The sequence below is a fragment of the Hyperoodon ampullatus genome (genome assembly GCF_949752795.1).
Source record: "Hyperoodon ampullatus genome assembly, chromosome: 4".
NCBI lineage: Eukaryota > Metazoa > Chordata > Mammalia > Artiodactyla > Ziphiidae > Hyperoodon > Hyperoodon ampullatus.
Genome location: NC_136917.1, coordinates 27,872,247 through 27,892,769, shown reverse-complemented (window position 1 = coordinate 27,892,769; position 20,523 = coordinate 27,872,247). Strand labels below are relative to the sequence as shown.

Genomic DNA, 20,523 nt, shown 5'->3' with positions numbered 1-20,523 from the left:
GCGCAGGCGAGCCCGGGGATGCGCGGCCTAGTGCAGGCTGGGCCCGGGCGTGGGGGAGGCGGGCGGGCGGACCCAGATCCGGGGTAATTTGCATCGCCCTCCCCCCAGCCCGGGTGGGGATTGGCCGCCGGCGGCGGGGGGTGGCGCGGGGCCAGGCTCACTGCCGCCTCCCGGCCCCTCGGAGGGAGCCAGCCCAGCCGCAGCCGCCGCCACCGCCGCCGCCGGGGCCGGACCCCCTCGCCGCTGCCCCGGGAAGGAGGTAGGAGCCCCCCGCGCGGGCGGCGCGGTGGGGGCCCGCGGGCCGGGGCGGGGGCCGCGCACTGCGGCCGGGGCGGGGGAGGGGGCAGCTTCCTGCCCCCGCCCGGGCCTGACTCAGCCCTGGGCGGGGGGACCGGCCTGGCCCCTCGCCCTGCCCGCGCGGCCGTCCGGCCCCGGCCCCGGGGGAGGGAGCAGAGAGCACCCCTCTCCCCCGCCCGCGCCCCCAAAGCGCGTGACCCCGTCTCCTCTGGCCCGGACACCCCTCCTTCCCCTTGACGCCACCACCACGTGCGAACCCTGAGCCCGGGCAGAGGAGGGGGTGAGCTGGTGGGATCCGGCCCCCTCCCTCGCTCTGCCTCCCTCCCCGGCCTAGGAACCGGCCCCCTCCCCCAGCCCCGGGCCTGGGAACCAGGCAGGGGCCTGAGCTGGGGCCGGTGCACCCCCCGGGGCCCAGGCCTTTGCGGGTCCTGGGAGGCACTGTCCGCGCTGGCTGGCCGGCGGCGAGGGAGTCCGGTGGACCGCGGCAAGAGACTGCTGTCCAACCAGGCCCGGGCACCCTGTGGGCACCCACTAAATGTTTGGGGAATATAGCCAGCAGTTGGCGGGGTGGCAGGGGGAGGTAGGCAACTCCTCTCTCCCCTTAGCCAGGCGGCGGAAGTGAGAGAGGTGTTGGTGCCCCTCCACCGGGTGTGCCCACCTGGCTCACCCATGGGTGGCGGGCTTGCTTGGTTTCCCCACCCCCCCCTCCCTGCCAGCTGCCTCCCGGACCAGGGCCGGAGCAGGCCCGGCCGGAGAGGGCGTCCAGGATTCCATGTCAGCCCCCCACCCCCACCCCAACAGGGCCAGGGCGTAACCCTGAGTGTGCCGCTCCCACACTGGGGGGCCCTCCCCAGGACCAGCCGATCACTTCCTACTGGCAGAGCTGGTCTTGGGAGAGGTCCGGGGAGTCCAGGCTAGGCCCTGCTGCTGCCCAGGCCCCCGAGGCTCCAGGTAGGGGGGCATTCTCCCCCGAGGGCCACCCCGGGTGGGGCCTGGCACTTATCGGTTGGGCTCGGGGCTCTGTTTACCGCCAGCCATCGCTGTGGAGACGGGAGCCTGGGGGAGAAGGGGGGGCAGGAGCCAGTGGCTGGAAGAGCGAAGCCCTGGGATCCGCATGCCTAATGAAGGAAAGAGGAGCCAACGGGGACACTGAAATTTTAATTCGTGGGTCACTTTGGGGGGGTATTTATTATTCAGTTCTGATTGGCTGACTGGCTGCGTGGTGGCCAGTCAGCACCCTGGCCCGGGCGGGGAGCCACGCAACTCTCAGCAGAGGCCCTCGGCAGCGGCTGCGGGGAGCCCATACACCCTTTTCTCTGTGTGGGAGACTGAGGCCCGGCAGTGCTCAGCCTTCGTCCAGTGGGGAAGGTTCTCGAGGCAGTAGCTATACCTTATGTTGGCGTTTTTCCTTCCCTTCTTTTCCTTGGAACCCTCTGACCCATAAGCTGGTTGGGCTGGTGGAGGTCCCCGATGCCATGTGAGGAAACTGAGACCAGGAGGGGAGGCCAGACGCAAGCGTGGGGCCTCAGGGGCTTAGAGCAAGGCTCAGAGCGGTGCCCTATGGGGCAGGGAAGACTGAGGCCCTGGGGGAAGCAGAGAGCAGCCCAAGGTCACCCAGCCAGAGCTGGGTCTGACCCTTGTGGTCCTGCCTCCTAGTTTAGGACGTGTCCAAAGTCCTTTGTGTGTTACAGCCGAGGGGTGCCGGCCCACCTGTCTTCCAGAGGGCCTGGAGGTTGACAGCAGGCACCTGTCTGCCAAATGGAGCCTTTGCCCCAAGAGGACAGTTAGGCTCAGAGAGGGGCAGCAAGGTGTCCAAGGTCACACAGCAGGGGCCTCAGCCTCCTTGCCTCCCAGCCTTCTGAGGCAGGCCCTTCCCACCCCATCTGAGCTTCAGCCCCGCCCCTTGGCACCTTGGCCCCTGGAGACTGGCAGGGCTCTGTGTTTTTACAACCCATTATTTCCAAGGAGACCCAGGTCACCTCCCAGAGCCAAGAGTCAGGGCCAGCCCCTCTGAAGCAGAGCTGGCCCGAGGAGGGGGTCCACAGGGGTTTCAAATGCTGGCCCACTTGCTCTGTGACCTTGGACAAGCCCCATGGTCTTTTGGAGCCTGAGCATCCTTCTCTGTAAAATGAGGTGGTTGTGGGTTCCCCCCAGGTACTGCCTGCAGATCCACCTGTGTTCGCTTTCCTTCCCTCCCTCATGGAGGAAGCACCTGGGTCAGCTCAGGACACAGCAGGGATTCTGCTGGAGTGTGTGTGTGTGTGTCTGAGACACCCCCCACCTGTCATCTTGTGCTCCAGGCACCTGATAGACCATAAACCACCCTGCAACAGCCCTGGGCAGTGGAGACCAGAGGAACAGGCTTGGGTGGGGGCCACTGTGGTCCAATCTCAGCCCGGCCCTCTGCTCCGCCTGAGGTCCACCTCGGGAGGTCACCTCCCTTCTGCCAAACTCAGTTTTGCCATCGATACAATGGGGAGATTACCTTTAGGCCAAAAGTGAGGATTTACTCAGTGACTCCCCAGGAATGTTTGTTGAGTGACTGCTGTGTGGTGTCAGGGCCTGGGGGAGCCCCTCCTGCATCTCTGTTCTGATGCCCTGAGTTCACAGGTGTCAGCTGGACTCCAGCCCTGCCCCAGGCTCCCTGTGTGACCTCAGGCAAACCTCTCCCTTTTCTGAGCTATCACAGGGCAGCTCTGAGGGGGTGTGAGAATAAGCTGTCCTCCCCTCCCCTCCCCCCACCGAGGCCCCCAGGGTAGGGGGATTTAGTCCCCTGCTGGTACCTGGGGGCAGTGTGTGTGGTGGGAGAGGAGGGTGGAGCCCTGGGAGGACTAGTTAGTTTGGCCAGATGGAGCCAGACAGATGAACCGTGTTCAAATCCAGCTCTGCTGTGTGACCCTGGGCAAGTTGCCTCAGTTTCCTGGCCTGTGAAGTGGGGCAGTGGTTACAGACCCTGCCTCCCAGAGCTATGAGGATTGATGCTGAGATGATCCAGACCAGGCCCCCGTCAGGCCCCGTTGAGGAACAGCCCCTGCCCTTGCGGCCTGAGTCCCAAGTCTTTGGAGCACCAAAGCGCGGAAGGCGCCCTGTGGAGAATCTGGCCAAAGGACCAGCCCCTCCATCTGTCCCCCCAGCAGGCTGTGGACGGCCACTCGGTGGAAGCGTCCCCACCCACGCCTTTCTGGTTTGACTGGAAAACGACTCGGTCCCACCTCCCATCAGGATGTGTTTGATAGGAGGGAACTGGCTGGATTTGTAGGCACAGGACACTGGGGCCCCAGTGGGCCAAGCACCCCTTTGGGGTTTCCAGGCCGAGCCATCCACCTGCTCAGGCTGTGGGTGGGGCTGGGGGTGGTACAGGCACCTCCAGGTGACAAACTGGCCTCGGGAGAGAGAGAGGAGTCTGGATGGAAGTCACCCAGGCCTCTCCTGGGCATCTTGGATAAGCAGGTGCAGCCTGAGTTGAGGGCAGTGTAGACACGGATGGGATTCTGTGAAGCCTGGCTTTGGTTACCCCCGGTGACAGGAAGCTTATTCCTTCCACTTCCACTGAGAATGGCTCTGTTCTTCGCAGGGCTTCCTCTTGGAAGCTGGTCTTGGTGTCGGGGCTGTACTTCCTGGCCCACGACAGCACTCAGAGCGTGGGAACAGGGTGGGCCTCAGCCCCACCCATGAGTTGGGGCTCAGATGGGATCCCCATGACCTCCTAATCCCCACCCCCACCAGCCTCCACACACACTTCCCACTGGGCTTGCAACCTTCCTGCTTCTGGCCCTTTAAGGCCCAGGCAGGAAGCCCCTCCCCATTTAGGGCAATAAATGGACACATAAAATGGCCGAGGGCCTGTCTGCTGGTATCTGGCCTGGAGGGAGGCCTGGGAGGACAGGCGGGCAGGGGGCAGGCTGACAGCTGGCAGCCAGCAGTCACCTTGAGCTGTTGGTGCCCCCCGCCTCCCGATCAGGACGCTGCATTCCTGTCCCATTAAACCCCGGCCTCGGTACTGGGCCAGGCGGGGATTGGCACCAGGTCGGGGCGGGGTAACCCGTCAAGACCAACCTTGCAACACAGGCTGCCAGGCTGGGAGGGGGCGGGGGCGGCCGGGCACTGGCCTCGCAGCCACACCTGGGCGCCAGACTTGCTGTGTGACCTTGGGGCGGCCGCCCACCCTCTCTGGGCCTGGTTTCCCCCACACACACATGATGGCTTAGCTTCATCCTGGGGCTCACCACACACTTCCTTGGTACACAGTAGTTGGGGAGGGGGCTGGATTCCTGGAATGACGTTCAGAGGTGAAGTTCAAAGCCCCCAATCCACAAGGGAGGGGGTAAACAGCCTCATTGGGCCTTTGGGGATTGTCCCTGGCACATAGTAGGTCCTGGGCCAAAGTTTGCTAAGAGGATGGGAGTGGAACCCTTTGCCACTGTCACAACCCCTAAGGAAAATGAGACACAGAGAGGTGCTTTTCTTGGCCCAGGTTCACCCAGCTTGGAAATGGAGGAGCCAGGATATGGACGCGGGCTGCTGTGGCAGGTAGTAGGTGTTAGAGGTCCCTTATGTAGTTTCCTTTCGTTCTTTCCCTGAGTTGTAGGGAGGGAGGCCTTAACCCCCAGTTAAACTGCCCGCATCCCTGGACACTCCTCCAGGAAGGCGTCAGGTGGCAATTACCTACCTATCCACTGCTGGCCACCCCCTGAGGAGTGTGGCGGGGAGGGGGAGGAGGAGGCCCGGCCCCAACCCTCACCTTGCACCTGACCTTGGGGACTCTCCAGCCTCCTTCCCCTGCCCCTCTCCCAGGTGCCCACTGCTGGGCCTTTGCCCCTGCTGTTTCCCATGCTTGGGACACCTTTCCCACAATCCTAGGGTCCTTCCTGGGTGACACCTGCTGTTCCTGGGGCCAAGTCAGGACGCTCCTGACCTCTCCCTGCATCTCCAGTAGTTGAGAGATGTCAGCTCAGGCCGGCTCAAGTCAGAGCATCTGAGTCCCAGCCTGGCTGCCAGTCTGTTGTGTGACCTTGCCCTGGTCTTATCACCTCCCTGAGCCTCTCCTCATCTCTAAAGCCCAGGGTCCAGTTCTTGAAAGTTCCAGGGCACAGAGGAGGCCCCCTGGGAGGGCAAAAAGCAGGCCTGGGTCCTTGCTGCCTGCTGCAGCGAGTGACCCTAGGTTAGATTGGAGGTGGGACTGGCACGGTCCCCTGGTACTGGGTGTGCCTGCCAGCCAGGTGGGCGGGGCTGGGTGTGGGCTCTCCAGCACATAGCTCTTTGGTCTTTGGTTCCTCCTGTCCTTTGCTGCGCCCCTACCATGCACTGCCCAGGGGAGGCCGGGGGCGGGGGGTGGAGGGTGGCCTGGGAGCAGCCCAGAGGGAGGAGGGCGCCCCACCTCCAGCCCAGGAAGAGCCTGCCGAGACCTGCCCCTCGGCCGGCCGCCGAGTCAGCATCGAACGGCCCCGGAAATCCCATGGGGGCGAGTGTCGGGGTGGAGCTGTGATGAAACACGGGGCCCTGGGTGGGTGCGGGCCTGGGCTCGGGACCACTGGCCGTTGAGGGGGTGAGGCTTCCTGGAGGAGAGAATTTTCGTTGGCTCATCATTACCGAGGAAACCGCCACGTGTCAGGGCACCTACTAGGTGTCAGGTGCCAGCAGGGCCTTTTAGAGCCAGGAAGGGAGCCACAGGGCTCTCCTGGTGAGACGGTGCTGTGGCGCACAGTGGGTGCTCAGTAATAGGTGCTTTTTGCTGCCTGGACCCCACGTGACTTCCTTCTCCCACCTGGCAGGGTCTTCCTATGCTTTCTTAGAAGGAGGGCCCTGAGAGGCCCCGGGTAGGGGGAGGGCAGTGGCCCTGGGTGTGGCAGGCAGGTGGCGTGTGTTCCTGGGGAGAGGGCTGGGTCAGTTTAGTTTCCAGGGCCAGGGAAGGGGCTGTGGCTGGCTGGGAGGTGTTGGGGTGGGGAGGGTTGGGGGACCCCCAGCCTCTCGCCTCTGTCAGGTCCTGGATCAGCCTTGCTGGGTGCCCTTGGCCTGGATTCCAGCTGTCTCTGGGCCTTGGTGTTCTCATCTGTAAATGGGGGTCATGCTACTTCCCTGGGGCTTTCCTTGGCTGGTATTGCCCCAGGCCCTTTGGGGGAGGGTCTCAGATGTGCGGGAAATAGAGGCCCCAGCTGGGAAAGGACAGGGGCGCGGACCCTCAGACCCAGCCCAGACCCAAGGGCTGCCCCACACAACAGACTCTTAGCATGTGGCCCGGCCCCTCCAGCTGGTGGAGACCCAGGCCCAGGGCTGGGTACATTGCCCCAGGCCAGGTTCAAGGCCGGAGCTTGCTCCTTCCCAGCCGAGTGGCTTCCAGCAAGTGGGAGCCTGGGCAGCTTCACGCTTGAAGTAATGATGTGCCAGCGCCTGGCCCGGTGGGCTCGGTGCCGGTGGGAAGGCGGGGGTGGAGGGGCCGTGGTGAGGGGTGAGTCACTTGGACCAATTCAGGTCTTGACCTAGAGGCCCCAGGAGGACCCCTGAGGGGACACTGGCAAGCAGGGCCAGGGTGGCCATCTTGGCACGTTGGTGGCCCGGATCAGAGGAGGGGCGAGGAGGGGCCGAGGCCGGTCTGATCCGGAGTCCCATCTGCCCACTCGCTCCCTGGGGCCGGGAGCCAGACGGCAGATGGTGGCAGGGGGTGGAAGCCACCACAGGGGGCTCTGCTGAGGCTTCCCGTGGCCGAGCCTGGGGGGGGGGGGGTCGCGCCCCCATCCCCATCCTCATGCTCCCAGCAGCCACATCTGAGCCTGCCCCGCCACCCACCACGGGCTGGCGGAACAGAGGCGGGAGCTAAGCAGCTGGTGCGGTCGGCGGGAAAGAGGGCGGGCGGCGGAGAGAGGCGTCCCGGGAAGTGTACTGGCCGCCTGCACGCCACACAAAGGCCTCTGTGTCGGCCGCAAGGCCTGGACCCCATTCGCAGGGCGGCCCTGGGTCGGGACAGGCCTACCCTGGCCTTAGGGCTGACCAGACCAAACCCAGCTCCCTTGCCGGGCCAGCCGCCTGTATCCCACTAGAGGCACAGTGGGAGGGATCTGTGTTAGAGCTGAGCTGGGTCACCCAGCTGAGGGTCCTGGGCTCTTTAGGAGGCTGAGGAAGGCCCGGTTCAGGCCCTCTCCCCAGAGACACGCAGAGGCTCTGGCCTGAAAGCAGGCTGGCTGGGCCCAGAGGAATGTGGGTTTTGTTGGGTGGCTTGGGGCAGCCGGGGGCTCCCCGGAGAGGGTGGAGGGGTGGGGACAGAGCCAGAGAGTTGCACAAGCGCCCAAGTGGGTGGATGAGTCACAGCCCAGGGGAAGGCAGAAAATAGGAGGCAGGGGAGAGGGGTGGGACAGAGTCCCCCCCATGGCCCTGCTTTTCCAAAGGCTTCTGCCCATTTGACAGATGGGGAGACTGAGTCCTGGAGAGTGGCAGGGCCTTGTCCCGGGCTGAACAGTGCAAACAGGGTGGCCAAAAAGAGAGGGGCTGGCCAGGCAGGAGGTGGGCAGGAGGCCCCTGTCCCCCCACTCTTCCTTGACAGGGTCAGCTTGAGTGGGCAGGGAGGAGCATCAGGCAGTGGCCTGGTTTCCCCCAGTTACTCACTGTGAGGGCCGAGCCACGTCCTAGGGGTTCCACAGGGCAGGAAGGGGTCTGTCCTGCAGAGTCACTGCTCCACCCCACCAGGGCACGCCCACGGCCCTGATGACCCTGGCCAGGTCCCTGGGTCTTGACCTTACCCCTTCCTGCTGACTCAGAGCCCCCCAAGAGAACTGGGCCCGACCAGGAGAGAAGGTTAGGGAGGCCGAGGGGCTAGGCAGGGATGGACAGCCATGCTGGTTGGATATTGGCTCTTGGGTCAGTTGCCCTGGGTTTGAGTTGAGGTGCAGCCATGGGGCCCTGGGGCTTCCTGAGCCTGAGCCTCGTTTTCTCACCTCTGCGGTGGAGACAGTGCTGCCTCTGGCACTGCTGGGCGCTCAGCCAGGGCAGCGCACGGTGGGTGCCTTATGTCACCGCTCTGGCCTTCTAGAGAGGGCATGGGCAGAATCCCGTGTTCAGATTCATTAGGAAACAACTTGTGTTGGGCATTTATTGAGCACCTTCTGTGTGCTCCCACGCCACTTCAAATTGTCCTTTGGACGGGCACTCCCCTCTCTCGTAAAGCGGGGAGGGGGGCCGGTGTTCACCTCTGAAGCACCCAGTTGGGTTTCGCCAACGTCCTCTCACTTTGATGATGCAGAACCAGCCGTGGACCATCCTGGTGCAGAGCTGGGGAAACCGAGGCTGGGCGGGGGGAGGTGGGGCGGGGATGTGGGGGCACTACTTTCTGAGGGCCTCGCAGCCCAGCCAGTTGGCCCAGTCCTCCCTGTCCCTCATGACCTACCCTTCCTCCCCGGCGCTGCAGGTCTCGGCGCGGAAGATGGCCGGCGGCGTGGACGGCCCCATCGGGATCCCGTTCCCCGACCACAGCAGCGACATTCTGAGCGGACTCAACGAGCAGCGGACGCAGGGCCTGCTGTGCGACGTGGTGATCCTGGTGGAGGGCCGTGAGTTCCCCACGCACCGCTCGGTGCTGGCTGCCTGCAGCCAGTACTTCAAGAAGCTGTTCACGTCGGGCGCCGTGGTGGACCAGCAGAACGTGTACGAGATTGACTTCGTCAGTGCCGAGGCGCTCACGGCCCTCATGGATTTTGCCTACACGGCCACGCTCACCGTCAGCACAGCCAACGTGGGCGACATCCTCAGCGCCGCCCGCCTGCTCGAGATCCCCGCTGTGAGCCACGTCTGCGCTGACCTCCTCGACCGGCAGATCCTGGCGGCCGATGCGGGTGCCGATGCCGGCCAGCTGGACCTCGTAGATCAAATTGATCAGCGAAACCTCCTTCGCGCCAAGGAGTACCTCGAGTTCTTCCAGAGCAACCCCATGAACAGCCTGCCTGCCGCCGCCGCCGCCTCATTCCCATGGTCCGCCTTTGGCGCATCCGACGATGACCTGGATGCCACCAAGGAGGCCGTGGCCGCTGCCGTGGCCGCCGTGGCTGCCGGCGACTGCAATGGCTTGGACTTCTACGGGCCTGGCCCCCCAGCTGAGCGGCCCCCGGCCGGGGACGGGGATGAGGGAGATAGCAACCCAAGTCTGTGGCCGGAGCGGGATGACGACGCCCCCGCTGGGGGCCTCTTCCCGCCCCCCGTGGCCCAGCCGTCCACCGCCACACAGAACGGCCACTACGGCCGGGGCGGGGAGGAGGAGGCAGCCTCGCTGTCAGAGGCAGCCCCGGAGCCGGGCGACTCTCCGGGCTTCCTGTCAGGCACGGCCGAGGGCGAGGACGGGGACGGGGCCGATGCGGACGGGCTGGCGGCCAGCACGCTGCTGCAGCAGATGATGTCGTCGGTGGGCCGGGCGGGAGCGGCGACGGCGGGGGACAGCGACGAGGAGTCACGGGCGGATGACAAAGGCGTCGTGGACTACTACCTGAAGTACTTCAGCAGCGCCCACGACGGCGACGTCTACCCAGCCTGGTCGCAGAAGGTGGAGAAGAAGATCCGGGCTAAGGCCTTCCAAAAGTGCCCCATCTGCGAGAAGGTCATCCAAGGCGCCGGCAAGCTGCCGCGGCACATCCGGACCCACACGGGCGAGAAGCCCTACGAGTGTAACATCTGCAAGGTCCGATTCACCAGGTGAGCTGGCGCCACCGCGGCGGGGAGCAGGGGCCGGGGGGGTGCTTCCTGGGGGGCCCTTTGCCCCAAAAGCAGCCACACAGGGACCCCCTGCCCCGCTCTGCGCGAGCACGCTCACACCCTGCCTCCGCGTGCGAAAACAACACCGCGCCCTGCCCTGCAAGGGTGCCTTGTCCATCGGGGCACTCCCGACCCCCATGCGCCTGTCTAGAGAGCCTGGGTGGGCGGTGCCGCGCAGGCCCTAAACAAGGTGACCACAAGAACGTAAAGCGTGCCAGGCGGTGCTGACCTGCGTGAGGCTGGAAGGGAGGGCCCAAGGAGTTGCTTTTCTTCTTTTTCCCTGGGTGGTTCTTCTCATCCCGACTGGAGCATTTGGGCCTTGGGAGAGGGCGACAGCCCCACTGGGAGCAGGGAGGTCTGGTCGTTATGTAACTTTGAAGTCTTCCGTGAGCCCGGGGAACTTGCTTCATTCAGCCAATGTTTATGGAGTGCCTGCTGGGTGCCAGGCCCTGTTCTAGAAGTGGAGGGACAAGCCAAAATCCCCGTGGGGTGACGGAGCATGTGCGAGATAAAACCGCAGAACTGATAACACTAGTTGGTGGAAAGTGCCAGGGAGGAAAAGAGCAGAGAACAGGGTTGGGGTGCGGCTGTAGGTGCTGCCTTAAACAGGGAGGCTTCCTCGAGGACTGAGAACTGAAGGAAGAGAAGGAGGGAGCCGTGGGGAGAGGGAAAGGGAGAGGCAGAGGGAAGAGCCAGTGCAAAGGCCCTGAGGCCAGTTCAGCTTAGGGAATCACCACAGCCAGTGGAGGGAAAAGGGCACGGGAGCCGTTGGGCTTGGTCCCTGGACAGGAGGAGTTTGAGGCCAGGCTGGGGGAATTTTGCCATCTGGTCTTAAGAGTCCAGAGGTGGCAGGCTGGGCCTTGTGGGCCAGCCCAGTGGGGGCGGGGGGCTGGTGTGCGGGGGCCTAGCCTCAGCATCACCCCCTACCCTCGCCAGCCCCGGGGTTCCCCCAGCCACACCCACCCAGGCCGAAGAAAGAGGCCATTGTCCCAGCTTCCCGGCCCTGCCCTCTGGGGACAGGATCTGGGAGCTGACCCCCAGACCAGCACCTGGGCCCCCTCCCCAGCAAGCCAGGAGAGGAGGGTGTGGCTGGGACTCCAGGGCCTAGGAGTGCCAGGCAGGGGTAAAGGGCACTGGCCGGGAGGCAGGCAGCTTGGTGGGTGGCCTGGCTCCCCCACTTTGGTGAGATCGGGGTGCCGGTGGTCTTAGGGGCCTCCCTCTTGCTCCAGATGTGGGGATGGTGGACTGGGCTGGCTGTGGGTCCTGCCCTCAGGGGTCTTGGAGCCTGGGAGGAGCAGCCTGGTGGAGGCCCAGCAAGCCAGAGCCTGGAGAGGTGACACCTTCCCCCACGCCCCCACCCTCAGCCAGGCTCAGTTTCACCTTCTGGCCTGGGGCTCTCTTGGCCACCCCACCCTCAACCCGGGGCTGATCTTGTTTGCCATTCTGGGAAACTGAGGCATAGAGAGGGCCTCCAGGCCAGGCCTCTTCCTTCCAGGTGCCCACCTGGCTCCTCTCTGTCCCCCAGCGCCCCAGCCCCTGCCCCTCCCTCCAGGCTGGGGAGCCCAGGGGCCCCTCTGAGTCACACTAGAGAGTTGAGTAAGCAGGGCCTGTGGTGGCCGGGGCTATAATTACCCAGGCCGGGGCTTGAGGTGATGAAACTGGGGCTTCCTCCACCCCCACCCCACATTGGGACAGCCCCCAACCCTCTGTGCAACTCAGGGCAAGTCACTTCCCCTCTCTGAGCCTCCAAGCCTCAGCTAGGGACATCTCTGTAGAGATGCTAGAACAATCCGAGTCCCTCCTGTTCCTTCTGTGACCTGGCCCCAGTGTCTGAGCGGGGCAACTGGGATACCAAGTTAGCTGGCTCCGAGGAGGCAGGGTGGGGGGTGGCGGGAAGCGCCTGGCCATTGCCATCCTCTTTCTGGTAACAGCTCAAGTTAATCCAGGGAGCGATGAGTTTGTTGTGGCCCAGGTTCTGCTGGCTCACGTGGGGGTGTAACGAGGCCAGAGAATAGGCAGGGGGTCTGGTTGCAAAGGGCCAGGTCTTGATCCTCAGAACAGTAAGAAGCCATAGAAAAGTTAAGCCAAGCAGGGACACCAGCTCTGTGGGCGGTGCCAGAGGGAGGGACTTGGGACTGAAAGAGCCCAGGGCGAGGGGGGTGTAGGCCTTTGTCTCGGGGTTGGGAAAGATTTCCTGGAGGAGGAGGGGCATTTCAGGTGGGGCTTTGAAGGATGAGTAGGAGTTTATCAGTGCTGGCACTGAAGAAGCTCTCAGGCTGGTGGGCATCAGAAGGGAGAGACTCCGAGTGACTCAGTGGAGCATAAGAGTCTGCAGCAAGGAGCAGGTCAGATTTTAGCCAGAGCTCTGGAGGCCCTGGTCCCTGCCCCTGCCTTGTGGATTCCAGGCAGGAATCCACCCCCATCACTATGAACCAGCATAGTACAATAGAAATATCATGTGAGCCACCTCCGTGACTCTACATTTTCTGGCAGCCACATTTTTAAAAAGTAAAATAGAAACAGGTGAAAGTAATTTTAATCATATTTTTACATAATCCATTAGTTCTATTTCAATATGTGATCAATAAGCAAAATTATAAATGAGATATTGTACAGTACATAGAGCAAATGAAGTCTTCAGAATCTGTGGTGCCCTTTGCACTTCTTGCGCATCTCACCTTGGACCAGCCACATTTCAAGGGCTCAGGGGGACAGAGCAACACCTGGGCCATAGTCACCCCAGAACTGATACGGTGACCAGCTTTGTGGGCCAAAGGCCCCAGGCTGAGCCAGGTCCACACAGTTCCCTGTGGGGTGAGATGGGCATGGAGGGGCCCTGGAATCACACCCAGTCCCTGCCTGTTTTCAGGGCTCACAGTCCAGTCAGGGAGACAGATGAGAAACAAAGGCGGTGGCATGAGGGACCGGCGTTGAGGGAGTCTGGGAGGGCCTCTCTGAGGAGATCATGTTTGGGCTGAAATTCAACTGTAAAGATCTGGGAGGGGAAAAAAGTACTCCAGGTAGCCAGAACAGCATGTGTAAAGGCCCTGAGGTAGTCTCATAGTTATCAGCATGTTGGGGTGACAGCCAGGAAGCCAGTGTGGCCAGATCAGAGTGAGACAGAGGTGAGGGGAGATCTGGCAGGAACTGGGGGTAGGGGGTGGGGTCCCTGGGGTGGGGACTTGGTTACTACTGTGACCAGCTGCCCTGGATTTTCAGTGACTGAGGGGCTTCCCACGACACAGAGCTTTCAGTGCTAAAGCCAGGACAGCTTAACCCTCTCTGTTACCAAATACTCCGGCATTTCTCCTTGTTCCCTGTAGCATTTTCAGCACCTGGAACAGGGTCTGGTATGCAGCAGGTGCTCAGTAAATGCCTGTAGTGTGAAGCCATGCACCTGCCACTGGGCAGAGCCCCAGGTGGGAGGGAGGCCTGTTATCTTCCTCCTCCTATGCATAAGAAAAGGGTTTCAGTGGGACTTCCCTGGTGGTCCAGTGGTTAAGACTCTGCGCTTCCACTGCAGGGGGCATGGATTTGATTCCCTGGTTGGGGAACTAAGATCCCGCAGTGGGGCCAAAAAAAAAAAAACAAACCAAAAAACCCCAAAAATTGGGTTTCAGAGAGGTTCAGCCATTTCCCCGTGGCCACACAGCGAGCGGGGTCCAAGGCCCTTTTCACACCTTCGTGGGTTCCTTGGTGCTGTTCTCAGAATGGGCACCCGCACCCCCTTTCCCCGCAGGGGCGCCCCCTGCCGCAGCCCACCTTTCCGCGAGGGTCCCGGTTTCCCCATGCTGAGGCTGGCGGGGACGGGGGTGGTGGCTTTCATCCCAGGCAGGGGCCCGGCCGGGCGCCGGCTGACCCTCGGCCCGTCCACAGGCAGGACAAGCTCAAGGTGCACATGAGGAAGCACACGGGCGAGAAGCCGTACCTGTGCCAGCAGTGCGGGGCGGCGTTCGCGCACAACTACGACCTGAAGAACCACATGCGCGTCCACACTGGCCTGCGCCCCTACCAGTGCGACAGCTGCTGCAAGACGTTCGTGCGCTCCGACCACCTGCACAGACACCTCAAGAAGGACGGGTGCAACGGCGTGCCCTCGCGCCGCGGCCGCAAGCCCCGGGTGCGGGGTGGCGGGCTTGGGGGGCCCGACCCCGCCCCCGCCCCGGGGGCCCCTGTGCCGCCCGGCGCCCCTGCCCCGCCTGGCTCGCCGGATGCGCGGCGCAATGGCCAGGAGAAGCACTTTAAGGACGAGGATGAGGATGAGGACGAGGCCAGCCCCGACGGCCTGGGCAGGTTGAATGTAGCGGGCGCCGCTGGGGGAGGCGACGGGGGCGCCGGGGCCACCGCCGATGGCAGCTTCGCGGCCGGACTCGCTTGAAAACCAAAAAAAGAGAAAACAGAAACCCGAGAAAGAGAGAGAGAGAGAGCAAATCACCCACCACCCCCAAAAAACACAAAAAAAGAAATCTATCTATATACAGATATCTATATCTATATATATATATATACAGATATATATATATGAAGCGTCACAGAATCTAGGGTAGTGCTTTTCTCAGATTTTTCTCCTTCATGATGTTCTCTCCCTCCACGGGGACCCTCGCCCCACCCCACTCCCAGCCCCGCTTGCCCCCCACCCCGTCGATGGCTTTCGGGGCTCAGCTTGGGGTTTTTGTGGGACACGAGGATTCTGAGCTCCCCGGGCGCCCCGCGGTTCGGGGTCTGGGGTCCCATCGGAGGCTCGATCAGGGCCCCAGGTCCAGGCAGGGGTGAGGGTGGTCACGGGGGCGTGGGCCGGGGACCGGGGTCGGGGGGGGGGTGTCTTTTCTTTTCCTCTCCCTGCCCCGCCCCCGCTGATTTCTAGAGTCTTTTGAGATAAGACCTTAAAAATGATTTGTGTCCGCTGTGAGCGGACGTTAAAACGGCCCCATCCGCACCCCCACCCTCCTTCCTCAGGGCACTTCCGAAGTGGGGGTCTCCCCCTCCGTCTCCCCGACTGCCTCCCCGCCTCCCGTCCCTGCCTGTGGTCCCCCGGATCTCCTGGCCACCGCGACACAAATCTATTTATTTCCAGGCGTGGAGAAAGGGGAGAAGACGGGGAAGGGGGGGGAGGGCACCAGAGTGACTCCCCAAGGGCCCCCGCCGCTTTCCTTCACGGCACTTACAACCCGGCGGGACCTGCGGGCCGCCACTCGGGGCGCCCCTGCCACCCCCGTCTTGGTCCCCCGACCCAGGCCCACCCCAGACCCCATGAGACGTTTGGAGATTCGAAACTTTTTGTCTTCACCCTCTCCCCTTCCCCTAGCCCTGTCCCGATTTTTAAAAGCACTTTTTAGATTTTTTTTTCTCTTTTCCTCCTTAAAAACAAAATTTATATATAGATATATATATATATAAAATATACTTTTCCTCAGAGGAGCAGGCGACAGTGTGGGGTGAAAGAGCCAAGAGCAGAGGGAACGCAGGGTCTCACGGTGGCAGGGATGTGGGGAGCGAGAGTGTCCAGAAGTTCCAGTGTCACAAAAGCAATAAAAACAAGATTTTACAAAAATGAAAGGAAAAAAAAAAAAAAAACAACAAGACAACCAACCACAAATAGAAGTCTTGGCACTTTGTAACAGAACGGGTACTACACTTTATCTTAATTCTTAATTTAAAAACATGTTTACAAGTTGCAACCAACTTCTATGAAAAGTCAAAAAGACAAAAAAAAAATAAGAGAGCGAGAGAGAGAGCGAGAGAGAGAGCGAGAGAGAGCAAACAGAAATTCCTAAAAGTCGATTTATTTTTGTACAAAATAATAAAAAAAGAAACCCACCACAGACGTAGAATCCACTTCTGTTCCCCGAGGTGAGAAGGGGGTCAGGAAGTCACGGGTGAGGGCGAAGCCTTCTGAGGTATTTGTACTTTACCACGGGGGCTCGCCTTGCAGGCAGGACTGCGGGGTTTTTGTGTTTCTGCCGTGTCCCCCCCCAGCACCTCCCCCCACCATTCTGTCCCTTTTTGGGTTCTGATTTGGAGACGTCTCCTCACCTGCTAGCCATACAGTGGCCACCTGTGTCCGCGGGGACCCTCCTTACCGACTCCCCAGCTCAGGGATGGGCCCGAGAGAGGGCTGGCCTTCCAACCAGCCGGAACAATCCCGTCTCCCTGCCCTTGTCCCCTGACCCTTGCTGTCCCCCTACCCTCCAACATGGCCGCCCTTCCTTGTGGCCACCGAGGAGCTGCCATCTTGGATACGCCATCCCCACTGAGGTGGGTGACGGGGCCCCACCTCCAGGGCCTTACTCCACCCCCCACTGCACCCCTCTTTTTACTCAAAGGCACTGACTGTAACCTGGGGGCTGGCACCCGCCTCCCCCCAGCCTCTGGCTCCCCAAAGGCCCGGCGTTGACCGAGCCACAGGCCACGGACTGGGGCCAGGGCTGGGGAGGCCGTTTTGCCAGAGGCCGGGGCACCCTCCTCCCCCCCACCCATCCCCCGTCGCATATGCAACCCTAGTGTGGGGCCCTGTAAATAGACGCTCTGCTGAGCGGAGACCCTTCCTCATCAAAAGCCGGAGGTGTGGGGGGTGTCCCCGCTCCCCGCCTCTAGCTGCTGGCCCGTCACCCCATGCCCCTTGGTTCTGTGACAGACCCCATCTCTTTCTTGTTTTTAAAGGGAAGCTTTTAAAGAAGGCAACTTTCATCATTGTTTCTACAGGACAGTTTTTTGTTTCCTCCTGCTCCCCCCACCCCTGAGCCCGTCAGCCCCCCAGATGTCTCAGGACCCCCCCTCCTGAGGGGGGTGGCAGGGGAGCCCAGGGCCGGGTGGGCCCGCCCACTCCCCAGCATCGTGGGGCGAGCTCTCTCAGAGAACCACCCGTGCAAGCCGAACAGGGAGCTCGAGTGCCCAGGCTAGGGACCTGCACCCCTACCCCACCCCAGCTCCCAGAGAGGTTCCCTGAGGGGACAGCCCTCTCCCCCACTACCCACACACCCCCTCGCAATAAAACCAACTGAAAAATCACAGCTGTCGTCCTGGCCGGGTGGGGGGAGACCAGACTTGGGGGATTAAGGCCTCTGGGACTACAGCGGGGGCAAGGGCTGAACCCCCGCCGAGCACACTTTAACACAAACCTCCTCGGGAATTGCACTAAACCCCTACCCCTAGCTCTGCGCTCAGCTTCCGCCAGCCTTGCCCACCCACTCCGCCTTAACCCCTCTCCTGCTGCCCACCAGCCCATCCCCGGGGGCCGCAGCATCTGCATGGGCCCAGAGCCGGGACCCCCGCCCTCCCAGCCCAGGCCCTGCCCCCAACTCCGCGCAATCACATACTGTATATAGACGTGGATCAATTTTATTTTTATTCTTTAAATTAAGGTCGTGATAAAGTGTTGCCAAAGATACTGCTGAATTCTCGCGTTTCAGGAAACAAACAAACAAAAAAAAAAAAGAAAAAAATTTGAGGGGGAACGTGCTGACTGGTCAGAAAGGACACAGCAAAAAGTTTTTTTGTTTGGTTGTTTGGGTTTTTTTTTTGTGGTTTCTTTTTTTGGGGTGTTTTTTTTTTTTTTAAACTGCCTGGTACAAAAAAAAAAAAAAAGAAAAAAAAGAAAACAGCGAAATTGTTATTTCCATCATCTTGGTGAAGCTGCGTGAATGTGTGTGTGCGCTTGTGTATGAGTGAGGTCCAGGCGGGGGGAGCTCCAGGAGGGGGCTCCAGCAGGGGTGGGGGGGAGGGCGTCCTGGGACGGCGGTGGTGGGCCAGCAGGATGGTGGGGGCCGGAGCCCTCACCTGGAGCGGTCGCCAGCCTGCAGGACCCGGGAGAGAGAGATTAGCACCCTTGCTGCTGCCCCCTAGCCCCCCAGCCCCCCACCTTGATCCCCACCCCGCCTTTTGAGATTAGGAGGAAAAAAAAAAGGCAAAAAAAAAAACAAACCTTAAAAACCAGTGAATGTAAAGTGCCGGACCAGGCCCAGCCTGACAAGAGTGTGAGTCTGGACCTGTGCCCAGCCGGGCTCCCCTGGGCCATACCAAAGTCTGCCTCCCGTGGGCGGCTCACCCAGGAGACCCCTCATGGCTATCCTGTCTTGTCACCCTGTTTGTACGTGGCTGTCCCTTTGCTTCCTTCCAAGGGGGAGGGTGTCTTGGGTAGGGGGGAGGGGTCCCCCAGCCCCCTCAAGAGTCTTCTGGGGAGTCTTTGCACTACTGAGACCCATTGTCCGTGGAGGGAACGGCCTTGTGGCATGTGATGGGACAGAAGAGGCAGGGGCTCCTCCAGGACCAAGGCAGTCCAGGTAGCCAGGATTGTAGGCGGCAAGAAACGAGAGAGTGAAAGGAAAAGCAGGAGAAAAAAAGTAAAAATCAATTTAAAAAAAGCAAAAATCCTATTTTTTGAGAAAGAAAGATATTTATATTTGCAGTTTTATTTTAAAAAAGTTATTTAAGCTGAGGAAGCAGCCTTCCTGGAGTGGGGATGTTGGCTGGCGCAGGACGGGTCAGGGCCTGGGGCTCGGGCACCCCAGGAGCCATAACCTCAGAGTAAGACTAGCTCGCACTAAATATATAGATTTACATGGGGGGTGGGGGGCAGGGCAGGAGATGGAGGGGGCTGGGGAGACCTCCATCCCCTGGCTGGGGCTGCCTGAAGGCTGTGGCCAGGGGTCCCAATGCCCAAGGTCCCCCCCTGCCCCACCCGGGCCCAGACATGAGGTGCCTTGGACTTTGGGGGGCCAGGCCTGGTGGAGGGGGGCGGGGGTGGCGCCCACCGGGGGCACAGAGCACAGAGCAGACATTCCATAGACTGTATTTGAGAGTCTTTATAAGTGTGGGAGATTTAAAAAAAAAATTGATAAAAATGCACTTTTGGGGGGTGGGGAGGGAGAAGCTTTAAAAGTAATAAAAGAAACAAAAAAAAACAAAAACAAAAAGACAAAAGATGATGAAAAACCAGACAAAAAAAAATCATTTTTCTTGTACATAAAAAAACCACTAAACGCAGCCTGTTACGACCGCTGCTGCCTCATTTGCCTGATTTTGATGTTCTTTGTGTTTTGTCGGCGGGGGGGGGGAAGGCTGGGGAGCGGGGATGGAGGGTTTGGGGGGCCCCTCCCCTGTGGGCTGGGCCCCTTGTCCACACCACTCCGGGCCTCCCTACTTGGGTTCCAGGGAGAGGACTTCAAACTCAGTCTGACCCTTCCTCCCAGGCCTGGGAGGCAGGGGCCTGGATGCAGTGACCCTGCCTCTGGGCTTCCAGGGTGGGGTGGGTGTCGCCAGCAGTGCCAGGCCTGGGGCCCCTACAGAGGAGGTGACCCACACCCCGGGGCATGGGCGGGTGGAAGGGGCTCGAGGGCCGGTGAGGGCGAGGATGGGGGTGGGCAGGGAGAACCGGCTGGGCAGCCTCCTCAGTCACCTCCGACTGCAGGGTTTCTGGAGGCCCTGGGTTGGGGTGGCCTCAGCCCGGGAACCTCAAGTCTGCCAGAGGGCCCCAAGATGCCACTCCACGCTGGGCCCCACTGACATGACCTCGGATCCAAGCTGGCTGCTTCCACCCAGGTTTCCTGGGGGAAGTCAGGCCGGGGCCCCCTCACCGGGGACAGGGCATAGGCTGCAACCCCACCTCTGGTTTGGGGTCACCACACACAGCCACTTCCAGGGCACTGGAAGAGCCCTTCTCCCGTCTGTCTCTGTCAGACTGGGGCCAGTGGGTTGGGGTGGGGGTGGGGTGATGGAGGGGCCCCGAGGGGACACAATGGCCACGCCACGGCCTGGGAGAGGAGGGCCACCCAGCCTTTGCCAGGAGCTTGTGGAGGATGCAGAGTGGCGGCTCCAGGGGTCCTCCATCAGCAGCAAGGTCACTTGCCTGTCTGTGCTTACATGGACCCAGGTCTCCAACTCGGGCCAGGGTGGGTAGGGGACCAGGGCTTCCACAGCCAGACCCCGAGGGGACCTGAGCCAGCCAAGAGGGAGAGTGGAGGCCTTGGATGATGGTGAAGGATGGCTCTGCAGCTACTCGGCCCAGGAGGGCATCTTCGGTTAGGCTACCATGCCTCCCCAGTTAAGAGGATTCTTGCATATTCGGAGAATTGTGCAACCATCACCTCCATCTATTTCTAGAACACTCTCATCACTCCACAAAGAAACCCCTTCCCCACTAGCAGTCACTCCATATCCCCCTCTCACAGATCCTGGTGACCTCTAACCCGTCTCTGTGGATTGCCCTGTTCCGGACATTTCATATAAATGGAATCACACGCTATGTGGTCTTCTGTCTGGTTTCTCTCACTGACCATCATGTCCTCAAGGTCCATCCACGCTGTAGCGAGCATCACTGCTCCGCTCCTTTTTAAGGCTGAATCGTATTCCACTGGGTGGATGGAGCACGTGGTGTGTCCATTCACCTGTCGGTGGACATCTGGGTTTTTCCCAGATGAAAGGGTTATTGTTTCACAACAACCCTTTTGCTGTTGTGAATCATGCTGCTGTGAACAGGTGTGTACGAGTGTTTACGTGAGC

The 20,523-nt window shown here is 61.3% G+C and overlaps 1 protein-coding gene across 1 annotated transcript; it reads left to right on the top strand.

The window, feature by feature from the left end:
• Positions 1-8,692: 8,692 nt before the first annotated feature.
• On the top strand, positions 8,693-14,631 carry ZBTB7A (zinc finger and BTB domain containing 7A). The gene is made up of 2 exons (XM_079701910.1): positions 8,693-9,966; positions 13,903-14,631. The coding sequence occupies exons 1-2, from the start codon at positions 8,708-8,710 to the stop codon at positions 14,402-14,404; spliced, it is 1,761 nt and encodes a 586-aa protein (XP_079558036.1). The 5' UTR covers positions 8,693-8,707; the 3' UTR covers positions 14,405-14,631.
• The last annotated feature ends 5,892 nt before the right edge of the window (positions 14,632-20,523 follow it).